The sequence below is a fragment of the Tenrec ecaudatus genome, chromosome 2, assembly GCF_050624435.1.
Source record: "Tenrec ecaudatus isolate mTenEca1 chromosome 2, mTenEca1.hap1, whole genome shotgun sequence".
Classification (NCBI taxonomy): Eukaryota; Metazoa; Chordata; class Mammalia; order Afrosoricida; family Tenrecidae; genus Tenrec; species Tenrec ecaudatus.
This window is the reverse complement of record NC_134531.1, coordinates 143,736,841-143,749,192: the sequence shown is the minus strand read 5'-3', so window position 1 is coordinate 143,749,192 and position 12,352 is coordinate 143,736,841. Positions and strand designations below refer to the sequence as shown.

General features: G+C 49.2%; 1 protein-coding gene across 1 annotated transcript in view; it reads left to right on the top strand.

The window, feature by feature from the left end:
- Positions 1-201: 201 nt before the first annotated feature.
- The window catches only part of KLHL3 (kelch like family member 3), a 137,373-nt gene continuing 125,222 nt past the window's right edge, over positions 202-12,352 (top strand). The window contains exon 1 of the mRNA XM_075541593.1: positions 202-534. Within this exon, the coding sequence (XP_075397708.1) occupies positions 521-534 (14 nt within the window). The 5' untranslated portion in view covers positions 202-520. The remainder of the gene's footprint in view (positions 535-12,352) is intronic.

Sequence of the window (12,352 nt, the reverse complement as noted above, 5' to 3'; positions counted from 1 at the left end):
CGGGGAGGCGGCCCCGGGGCATGACCCGTGACCCTCGCGTGAATGCGCCCAGGTGCAGCCACTCGGCTGCCCGCCGCCCCCGAGGGGCCGCCTCCTGGCCGCGATCGGGCGGCGCCGCTCGGCGGGGGAGGTGGGCAGCGGCCGGGCGGGTCAGCTGGCTGGGGTGGGGATGCCCGGGCAGATGCGGAGGCAGCCGGCAGAGCGGCGGTTCCTAGGAGACGGAGGAGCAGGCAGCGTGCGGGGGAGGGGAGCCAGTGGGCTGCTGCTTTTAGCGGCTGAAAGGGCTGCAGGGAGCTCTGGGTAAGACGCCCGCCGCCGCCGCCGTAGCAGAAGCTGCCGCGCCAGCCGGTCCGAGGGCGGAGGACCGAGAGGGAGCGGCTTCCCCGCAGCCATGCTGAATCACTGCTGCTGACCCGATCCCCCGCCGGAGGGCCGGGCGACGCAGAGGACGGGGAGCGGGGCCGGGACCCCCGGGCGCAGGCGGCGGGCCGCGGCTGCCACCCCGGCCGGGCCTCGCACAATGGACGGTGAAAGGTAGGGGTGTGTGGCCGCGTGCGTGTCAACGCGTGCTCGCGGGGCGGCCGGCCAGGGCGGGAGCCCCTGCCAGCGCCCCGGCTCTGCCCAGAGCAGGCTTCCGCCGCGCCGCGACCGGGCTGGCCGGGGCGCCGAGCCCCGCGGGAAGGGACTTCCTGGCTGGCGGGGACTCGCGGCGGCATCCCGGCTCCCTTGCTCGGGGAGGCGGTTCCCGGCCGGGCTCCGGCCCCGGGCTGGCTTTTCTGCGGCGGGGAGGTTTCGGATGTCCGCAGGGCCGGCGTGGCCGCGCGCCTGCACCGCCCGCGCTGCCATGCTGCAGCCCTCGGCGAGCCCCGCCGTGCCTTTCCTAGAAGTGTGCGCGTGGACACGCACGCAGGTAGGGCCGAGGGCGAGCTCCGAATCGGGTTTCAGTGGAATGCAGAAGTTTATGAATGGCCGGGGAAGGCGGAGGTTCTAGAGGCACCCTGCACCCACCAGGGGCTTCTTCTAAAACAGAGACCTTCTGAAGGGATTTAAAGTTCTCCTGAGCGGGAGCAACCAACCAACCCCCCTCGCCCCCCCCCCCCCAAACCAAATTCCCTGCCATCGAGTCTAAATAGCAAGGGTATGTTTCCTGGCAAGCACTGTCATATACACTTTCAAGTGATTCAGGTTATGATTTCTTTCTTTGCATTGTGAAAAGGTGATCAATGCGGGGTGGAGATGGGTCCGCTGTCCTGGTCCATGAGCTGAAAGGTCAGTGCCAGCCTCTTCATGAGGTGGGGCTGCGGCTGGTTGGCAGCCCGGGTCGGTGTACGTCTTCCAGGAGCAGAGAGGGCTGCAGGGAGAGGTCGGCCAGGGCAGTGCGTGCGTGCGGGATGCTTGTTAGCCGCAGCGTAGCTGGGCGGTTAAATGGTAATGGGTTCAAGCCAGGCAGCGCTGTCAGGAGAGTACCTCAGTAAACACTTTCCCGTTGCCCTGACTCCTGCATCTCAGGGGAGAGAGATCATTAAGCCTCTCCTGACCTTATGACAGCGGGCACGATTGCTGGTGTCACCTCTTGTCCTCAGGCCTGAGGAGGTCCCGGGGATTGTATGTGTGGATGGGACTTTCAGGCTGAGCCTGGCACATGGAGTGTGCTGTGGGTGTGCCTATCTCTGGCACTCTCTGTCACCAGCAGGTAATGCTGAGCTGTGTGGCAGGCCAAGCAGCCCGTTCACCGAAGGCCTGGTTCCTGGCACCCCACCTTCTTCTGTTGGTCTGGGAGCTGACAGAAGGGTGGTGGTGGTGATGGTGGTGGCAGTGGTGGGGATGTGATGGAGATGTGATAGAGATTTAGAGGGTCCTGGCCAGGCCTGTTTGCTTTAATCATGAAGTATGGGAGCAGAAAGGTCCTGGTGGGCTTGGCAGCAGCTGATCTAATGTAACTTTAAGTATTGCTTCTCAAACATATTTTGGGCACAGCATTTCTGTGTTCAGGGATGGAATGCGAGAACGCTGCCCTTTGGCATCGTGGTGCCTCTCAGCTGGGATGGCTTTAGAACACACCTGGTTGCACGTACTCTTTGGTGGTCAGCCCTCCCTCAGGTGCCAAGGGCCTCTGCTGGAGGCAGAGGCAGGACAGGAAATTCAAACGGAGCAGATTCCAGTGTTCACCAGGTCGCCCAGCTCACTGTCTTTTGTTCCCACTCCAAGACTGGCTTCTGGTGCCAGGCATTTAAGTCTTCTGAAATCTGGCTCTGGCCTCTGTTCCCACTGCTCACCCACACCCCCTCAGTTCCAGTAGCAGCTTGCCTAGTGCACTCTACTCTGTTCAGCCTCGGGACCTGAGCTCTCAGAGTTCCCCCGCCCGGAATGGCATTCCCTTCTTCTTCTCTAAAAGCTGGCCATCGTCAAGGCTGTCTTGAAATGCCACTTTGTCTTGGTCTTGGAAACCCCGGTTTCTAGTCGCAGCTGATGTTCCTCCCAGTTCCAGGCTCTGTAGTTTGTGTCCCATAGCTGGGTGCTGAATATTCAGCCCGCCAAGGCTTTCTGTGCTTTAGTCTCACCTATCTTCCAAGCTTGGAGACAGGCCCTCAAGGGCAAAGATGGTGCCTTAGACCTATCTTGGAAAACGCCTCACTGACCATGTGGGGTCCCCCAGAGAGCAGGTGCGGGAGAAGGATTTGCTGATTAACTGACAACTTCTGCGGGTAGCTCTGGTAATTACAAAGAAAGCTGGCAAGGAGGTTGAACACTTTGGTAAACAAGTTCATCCTTGGTTATCAACCTTACTATCTCAGTACGGGCAATTGACCCCACGGAATGCTTTAAGGCAGGGCCTAAGGGGAAGACGTCTTGCAGGTTCCCTGGGAAACCCAGGGCCAGAGAAGCTAAATCTACTGGCCCAGGCTCGCATGGCCAACCTCCAGAGCCTGAAGGAATCCTGAACCAGTACCTGTGCTGTACTTAACCTGCAAAGGATCCCGAATCAGTACCTGTGCTGTACTTAACCGACAAAGGCTTAATTGGGGCTGCTTTTTAAGTCTTACAAATTTTTAGTCGAGATTTCTAATGAGCAATTTTTGTTTTCTGCCGTGAGGATATGAAAATAACTTGTGCCTTGAAAGGTCATTAGTTAAGGGCACAGTCTTTGGAGTAGCATAGCCCTGGCAGCGAAAGGACTTTATAAGCTGTATGACCTTGAGTGTGTCACTGTTTTGCTGAACCAAGTTTTCTCTCTTTGGTGTTAGGGACTGATAAACACTGATACCTTGTAGTGTTGTGAAGATGGAGGGAGAAAATATGTGCAGAACACCTAGTAAGGTTTTTCTGGCATGGAGTTCAGCCCTCAGGAAATGAGAGCTAGGGCCCTGGTGGCACTGAGAGTTAAGCGTGGCCTGCTAACCACCAAGTCAGTGGTGCGGAGCCATCAGCTGCTCCGTGGGGGAAAGATGAGGCGCTCTGCTGTCAGAGATGTGCGGTCCAGAAGCGCCATACAGGATCACTCTGAGTCGGAAGAGACTTGATGACAGTGGGTTCAGCCTTTTGTCTGCTGTCCTGTCTTTTGTTTTGCCTGTCCTGTGCTCCTCTGATGGGTTATTGATCAAATGATTTTCCTGTACGTATCAATCACCTCATGCAACAATGGGCTCGAACACAACCATGTACCTGACCTGGATTCCATGTGTCCAGAGCTGTTATCGGTACCAGTGTACATGCTCTGATCTAGCCAGAACTGAAAGGCAGGACTCGGGTCATGATAGTGAGCCTGTGGGGGAGGAAGCACTAAAGAACTGGAGGCGTGTTGTGTGTTTCATTGGTGCTATATCGAACATAACAGTTGTAAGGATGGTGCAGGACCGGGCAGCGTTTCTTTCAGTTTTGTGTAGAGTTGCTATGAATTGAAGTGGGCTCGTCGGGCACCAAACGGCAACAACATCGCCCCAAGCAGATTATGAGGGACCATTTCCAAGGGAAAATTGCAAAACACAGAATGTTCACTGCCATCGAGTCAATGCTGACTCATAGTGACCCCTCTGTGGGTCTCGAGACTGCTGTTTATGGGAGTAGAAAGTCCCATCCTTTCCCCCAAAAGTAGCTGGTGGTTTCAAACTGCCGGCCATGTGGACTGCAGCCCAACATGGAACCACTATGCCACGTCAGGGAGAGTTTACCAGGCTCTCATGCTGCTTCCCTACGCTCCCTCCTCACAGTAAGAGACCACACAGCGTTGAGCACCTCTCCTCCTACCTTTCCCCAAGGTCTGCTTTACTCCACATGGATGCATCTACATCTGGAAATATGAAATAGACGCCGAAGCATGCTTTTGTGGTCTGGAACCATGAGCTGGCTATCATCTTTCAGGCACAAATCTTAAGAAGAACTTGTGAGTTTGCACTCGCTCTTGCAACCTCCTATGTCCCCAGCGCTCTGCTAGACCTCCTGATGCTCAGTCTCTAGCTCCCTCTCTGGGAGGATCACTAGGCTTATTAGCTAGAGCAGCGGTTCTCAACCTGTGGGTCGCAACCGCCTTGGGGGGTCGAATGACCCTTTCACAGGGGTCACCTAAACCATCGGAAAACACATAAATATTTCACAGTACATAATTACGTATTGTTTTGTGATTAATCACTATGCTTTAATAATGTTCAATTAGTAACAATGAAAATACGTCCTGCATATCAGATATTTATGTGACGATTCATAACAGTAGCAAAATGATAATTATGAAGTAGCAATGAAAATAATGTTATGGTTGGGGGGGGTCACCACAACATGAGGAACTGTATGAAAGGGTCTCGACATTAGGACGGTTGAGAACCGCTGAGCTAGAGGAAGGTGAGTTTGTCTTCTGTCCTGTAAGGCTCTCAGGCTCTTAGCTCATACAGTTGTGAATATGTGTGTGTGTGTGTGTGTGTGTGTGTGTGTAGAACAGATGCTATTGGAATGCTATTTCAGTTTTGGATGGATTTAAATAAATTCGCAGGTCCAGCTTGTGGCAGATCTGCAAAGGTTGCAAAGATGCACAATTTTAGAAGAATTATAAAAGGAAGAATTTGTCCATTTTTTCTTGATACTGTAGATCCCACCGCCACCACTAGAAGCACAGGGTGGTATAGTGGTTATGTGTTGGGCTGTGATCCTCATGGTTGATAGTTTAAAACCAACAGCACGTCTAAGGGAGACAGACTGGACTTTCTACTCTGCTAAACAGTGACAGTCTTGCAAAACCACAGGGTGTCCCTATGAGTCAGCATCGACTCGATGGCAGCGAGTTAGGTTTAGAAGCACAGGGTTGCTGCCGCTGTTTGTATGAGAGGCTGCTGGAAGAGCAAGTGGAAGTGACAGGTCTGTGCTTGGTGAGAACAAGAGCTTATCTTTTGACCCTTGCTCCAGGAACAGGTAGACAACAGTTTTCAAGAAGACCCAAGCCTTGCCTTCTGATGTCACTGCTTTCTAACGCTGCGTTTCGCAGTGCCAGGTGAATGCTGGGAACACCCAAGCAAGAGCAGCAGAGACTCCGTTCCCACTACCAGGCTGTGTGTCCGCCTCGCGCCACCTCAAGTCCTCGATAGACTTTTGTAGAGATTTTTGGGCACCACTGCTCCCTGAAGCGAATGTGTATTTCAACCCTGATAATTGAAACCAAATTTTCCATTTTGGAATTACTTTTTTTTGGCATAGCAAGGTTTCCAACTGCGAAAACAGGCAGTGCAAGAGACATTTTGATTTCCCTACACCCAGATTTGGGTTTTTAGGATTTTCCTTGCTAAGTTTTAGATTATCAGACAGATCCAGACAAGAACATTTTTGTGTGTATAAGTTTTCTACAGCAAATGCTTTGTTTGATGATATTTGCCACTGTAGAACTGACCTCATTTTCCCTTCAGTTTCTGGATGAATCCTAAAACGAGGTTAAACACAAGATAGTATTAATAAGCTATGCACAAAATAACTTGAACATTCTTTATTCTTAGATTTCTTTCATCTGAAGTAAGTTCATTGCCTCCTCAGTTAGAATTCTGGAACTTTTGATAATTTGTAAGGATTTTCAGACGATTTCAACACAACTCTCCCTGACTTTTGAACTCACGAATATCGACTGTGGCCTATCAAAACCACACACATAGAAGATCTTGGCTCCAAGCTTAGCTTCTAGAATGTCACATAATGAGGGGAATATTTTCTCTGAATCTTTCTCTCTCCTTGTCTAATTTTGTTTGAGCTCACACACTTCTCTTAGATTTTCCCATTTTTAGACAGCTTACCTTCCTGTTTTAATTTTAACCATTTTAAAAATGGTGAATTAGGTAGGGATCTACATTTCAGATCATCAACTTTATATTTAACAGTTGAAATGAATTATCAACCCCCCTACCGATAGTTACCCTTCATTTTTATGTCTCTTCTTTTTTTCCTTTCAATTATTTTGTTGGGAGCTAATACAGATATCATATTATTCCTTAGTTCCATCACATCAAGCAGCGTTGTAGAATTGCTACCACAATCTGTTTCCAACATTTCTTCCTTCTAGCACTTCTTGATCTCAGCCCCCGTTTACCCCTCCTTCCCCCACTATCCCCCAGGAGCCTTTAGTCAGCTTGTCTCTATAGGTTCATCAATCCTGAGTTTCATATAAAAAAACTATCCACAATGACAAAGTACATCAGACAATATGAAAAAGAAAAAGGATAAAAAACCCCAAAATGTGCAAAACCAGATCAGGCTCAACGTGTATCAGGCGGGAAATCAAGTGACAAGGTTGTAAGCGCTCACATCAGGTCTATCATTTTGAACTCCTATAGGCATCTCTCCAGTATTCCTTGTTTGGTAAGCAGTTTCTTCCCATTTCTCCGTTGTGGACAGAGGGACATCACCAGAGGCTGATTTCCTGTGTAGATCCCACAAATGGATCTTGGGCTCCCAGTGTCATCCATAACCTTCTGCAAACCGGATTCTGAGTATTTAGGCTCTGATACTGTTCCCTCTTTTGGTTTGGGCTGATAAGATTTGCAATCCTTGGATCATGGATTTGGCTGTGCTTCTTCCACGTGGATGTAGTTGACATCTCACTTAGATGACTGCTTGTTTGGAAGCATGCCTTTAAGATCCCTGACACTATGCTGTCTGATAGCTGGGCACCATCTAATTTCTTCACCATACTTTGCTGTAGCACCCCTATCTTCTGTGTTCCCTTCCTGAGGGTGAGCATGGAGTAGGGCCGTGATGTAAGAACGAATTGTTCTTAAATTGAACTCGGATTTAGTGGGAGCCCCACGTCCATTCCTGAGTCCATCTCCTCTTCTTAAGGAGTACTATCTTTCATTTCATCCTAGTTAACACCCACCAATCAACTCTATGTCTTCCCTCCTGGGTCTTGAAGAAAACAGTCTGTAAATTGGGTTCTAAGGCATATGATTTTCAACATACCTGTTCTTGAGCTTGTTCGTGAAGGAACACATTACAAGGATGGCAGCCACTGCCAGCTGACTTTGATGAGTCAAGACTGGCTTGTATGAAGGCTCAAGTGTGGACATTTCAAGTTGAGCTCAATTAATAATATCAACTCCAATCATGGCCACTGCCCTTCCCCATGACCAGGGAAAGGAGGTAAGGCTATGTCACATGCCCAAAGCATCCGCCCCCCGCACCCCCGCCTTCCGCGCCTTGGGCCTAGTTAGCCAGAAAGAGAAAAGCCCAGAGGGGCAATAAGGATTGAGTGCTCCCAGTTCTAAGGGTCTGTAGCTGTGATCCTAAATTAGTGTGTATTGTTTCTAAGAGCACAAGTCCTGGAATTAGAGCTGAGTTTGAGTACCAGTTCTCCACTTATTAGCTACTTGGGATTTTTGGACAAGTTATATTTCATTGCCCCAGGAGATAGCAGTACCTACCTCATAGGATTGTTTTGAATATAAAATGAGATGATGGAGAGAAAATATTTGCTATATAGTCAACCAACCTTTCAGTCAACGGCAGATGCTAATAACTGCCACCTCCTTGGTGTCCACACGAGCTGTTGAGTGGGTCAGCCTGACCCCATGAACGGAAGCGATGCCACTCACAGATTAAGAAGATGGCTGGTTGTCTCTTAGTGGCAGGATTGCAGTGTCAAGTCCAGAGTCCTGGCACTTGGACATCTTCAAGGGCAAGATCCTTTATTAATTTGGAAGTAGAAGACTAAATCTGGTCATATTGGCCTTGACCTTTACGATTCGGGTACTTGCTAGATCACCAGTATGCCCAGAGCCCTGTATGTTTGGAAATCCTGTCTTAATCAGGATTAATCCTCACTCATGTCATTGAGTCAGTTTTGACTCACGGTGACTCTATTGGACAAGGTACAACTGTGTCTTTTGGGTTTCTGAGGCTGTACATCTTTAAGGGAGCAGAAAGCTCATCTTTCTTCTAAGCAACTGCTGGTGGGTTTAGACTGCTGACCCTCGTGGTTTACAGCCCAGTGTGTAACCCACTGTGCCACCAGGGCACCTCGTCCTTGCCTGTGAATTCATGAGAACCTAAAGCACAGCAAACTGAAGGCCGGCTTGTTTCTTTGCTCTGAAAACTTACTGGCAAGCTATTCCTGGGGTCCCACCACCACTTTCTCCCCGAGACAGGATAATCTTCCAGCCCCAAACTCATGGCCAGCGAGTTGATTTCAACTCCTGGCAACCCTGTATGACAGGCCAGAACTGCCCTGTGGGTTTCTGGGACTGCCACGCGTACAAGAGGAGAAAGCCACATCTTTCTCCCACAGAGCGGCTGGTCGTTTTAAATGTGCACCTCGCTGTTAGCAGCTTGCTCACTATATGACCACTACGCCACCAGGGCTCCCTGGGGAGACCAGATTGATCCAAAGGCTGCATCGTGAGCGGGAGGGCGAGCTCCACAGCAGGGAGGTGACCCGAGGCGGAACCAATGATGACAGCGTTTTCTTTCTTAGCGTGTAGGATGCATTGAAGCAAGGGCTTTCTTTGTCCGAGTCAGTTTTCAGTCTTCCCAACACTTTCCTGGTTGAGAGATTTTAAATACATTCAGCATATTTATTCTTGCTCTGATTCAGTTGTTTTTCTTTAGGCGACTGTGTTTCTCGGTGCTCTGTCCCACCTGTAGCTGACACATAATGTGCACAGGGCCCTTGTGTGCCACCATCCGCAGGAGGTCAATTCTACTACAGTACGGTCCACGGCTGGCTGAATTTTCTTTGTCGAGTTTGAAGCCTCTCAGAGGGGTATGCTTGGTAACCTCCAGCAGGATTTCCCTCTGCCCCTCACACCTTAGCTTCTCTGGAGCTACATGTTTGTCATGATCCCCAAACACTTCTATCCAGCAACCTGTGCAGAGGCTGTTCTGTTTCCTCCTCCTTGTCTGAATTCATTTTCCTTAGCAACATAAAGGGTAGGTTAGTGGTTACAAATCGGGCTGCTAACCCTATGGTCAGGAGTTCAAAAACACCAGCCGCTCCATGGGAGAAGGACGAGGCTTTCTGCTCCCGTAGAGTTAGTCTTGGAACCCACAGGGCAGTTCCACTCTGTTTTTGGAGAGGTGTGGGTGCAGCCTGAGAACTGGTGCAGTAAGCAGCAACCCCTTTAACCTCCCGTTTCTCCTCTCTCATTGCTCTCAGTCCTCTCTCCCCACCACGCGCCCAGGCCAGGCCCTAGACTGGCTAAGGAAGATGAGGGGAAAGAGGAGGAGGGAGGGAGGGAGAGCCAGCGGGGATGAAGCCTTCATTCTGAAATATTTTAATGAGGGGATCTTAACAAAGTTTGTGGAAAATGGAATAAAAAGAAAATGGATTCCCCCCATGAATTTTTGGAGTCCCCTTGTATGAATTAAAAGATAAATTATATTTTGAAATAATATTTAAAATACACCACTTCCTAATTATATTACTATTATCTGTACCTCCTAGGCTTATGTCTACTATATCTGTGTAGTAGAAATGTTATGAAGTGGTGTAACGGCTTAAGTTTGCATACCTTCTTGCCAGCTCCATCTGTTTCCATGTTGTTATATTGGTAGTTTGAAATGTGTCCTCATAGGAGTACTTACACTAGGGGTATCGGCAAATGCTACAAGTGAAGCTTCTTCCTTGCCAAATGACTGTTAGACACTGACAAGCACGCACTGAGCAGGGGAGACAGAGAAGTAAGAGGTAATTATAATGTAATACAGAGGGACGTGCAGAATTCGGTGAGAACAAAGAAGAGGGGGGACTTCATCTAGTGCAGCGGTTCTCAACCTGTGGGTCTCGACCCCTGTGGGGGTGGTGTCGAATGATCCTTTCACAGGGGTCGCGTAATACGTCTTACATATCAGCTATTTACATGACAATTCATCACAGTAGCAAAATGACAGTGATGAAGTAGTGACGAAGTGGTCACCACAACATGAGGAGCTGTGTGAAAGGGTCTCGGCATGGGGAGGGGGAGAACCGCCGAGCTGGCGGATGGTGACGATTGACAGGGAAGGCTTTTAGGAAGAAGCTTGAAGAGTGTGTCGAAAGGAGCCGGACACATTGGAGAATGAGGAGCTAGAATGAGGAGCTAGAAAGTGTAGTTTTACCCCCCCCTTCCCCCCCCCCCAGGCAGAAGAGCCAGGGATAGTTAGGCAATTACAATACCTCAGTAATTAGAAGTGTTTAAGGCAATGATTGGATTATGAAGGACCCGGTTATGTCTTTGAATTTATTCTGAAATTTGTGAGGAACCAGTGAGTGGCTTCAAACAGAACATACCTGGATCACATTCTGGAAAGGTCGCTCTGGATTCTGGGAAGAGACTATTGTAGCAATCCCAGTAAGAGACTGGGGTGGCCTGCCCTGAGCTGGTGGCAGTCGTAACTGTAGGGGATGAGGTGGAGAGCGATGAAAGGCCAGAACTGATAGGCTGGTGCCTGTATGTGAGAGGGTAAGAGAGGGAAGATGTCAAGACCTGCACCCTAGTTCTGGCTTGGCTTGGCGAGTGGATGGTTTCTTATGCCTCTGAGACAGAGAGTAAAGAAAGAGGACTAAACTTGAAGGACGGTGGACAACAGCAGTTTTGGAGATCTTGAGTATGAGACATCTGGACAAAATCTGGGATACGAAGTCATGTAAGGCATTGGATACATAGATGTTGAATTCAGAGGGTACAGAAAGGCAGGAGAAAAGGTTTTGGAGGTGGTGTGACCCTGGAAGAAGGCCTTGTATTTAGAGATTGTCTATTTTTATTTATAATATTTCAAGAACATTACCTTTTATGACCATTCTGAAAGCCAATTCTATAAAAAAATATTGGAGTAAGGGCAATGGTTAGGGCAGGCTGTCCTACTTTATTTTAATATCTAAAGGACAAATGAAGAGTTTTCAGGTCAGAGGTCACTGATGACTATTGATTCGAGCTTGTGGTGGGTACAGCATTATCCTGCGCAGGCTGAGCCAGAGGAAGAGCCCTGAGACACACTCTCCATTTCCTGATTAGATTAGTACTGCCCCAAAGTCATCTGACACAGCGCAGTGTTCTAGGTGCTAATTGACTATTAGCCAGAAACACAAGGGGGTGGGGGGGTGATAGGAAGGAAGACATCATTTAGAATGGAAACACATAAAGGCCTTCACAGAGGGGCCTAAGATGAACTGGTCCTTGAAGAACAGGTGTTCGTATTATGATACCCATAGGTACTCAATAAATACTTGAGTGGGGGGTGGGCAGGGAGAGTGAGTGTGAGAGAGAGAGAAGGCGAGTGAGCGAGAGTAAGATTAGCACTTGGTAGGCAGGAATCACTTCTGTCCTTTAGGTGGGTGGTTTTTGGCTTTTGTTTTTAAAAAGCCTTTTTAGCTATAGAGCCCTTTGAAAGGGACTCTTTCAGCGACACTCAGTATCTACAACAAATGGAAGCAGAGAGTTCTGCAGGAGTCTTCTCTAGTTCGTAATCCTGAACATCAGGACTCAGTAGAGCAACACTGGATAGCGAGGGTCTAAAAGACACGATCAGAGCGACGATTCAGAAAGATCGGTTTGGCAGTGGTGTGTGGGAAGCACTGTGAGGGATAGCATTTGGAATGGGGTGTAAGGTGGGAGTGGGGCAGGGATGCCAGCAAGGAAGGGCTAAGTGGGGGGAAGCTGTGTGTCTGTCTGTCTTATGGCTATAATCTTGGCTCTCTTACATATATTAGTATGTGAACGGGGTCAGTGGGTATCTGTGAGAACATCAGGTACGTAAGGGCTGACTTCTTTCCCATCAATCTGGTGAGTTCAAGCTGCTGAACTTGCTGCACTTCCAAAATGACTTTGTATTCCATTTCTGTCAAGTGGAGCCAATAATATCTGCCTAGTGGGCTTTTATGAGCCCTAATCTCATTAGTTCCCTGTGAAAACCT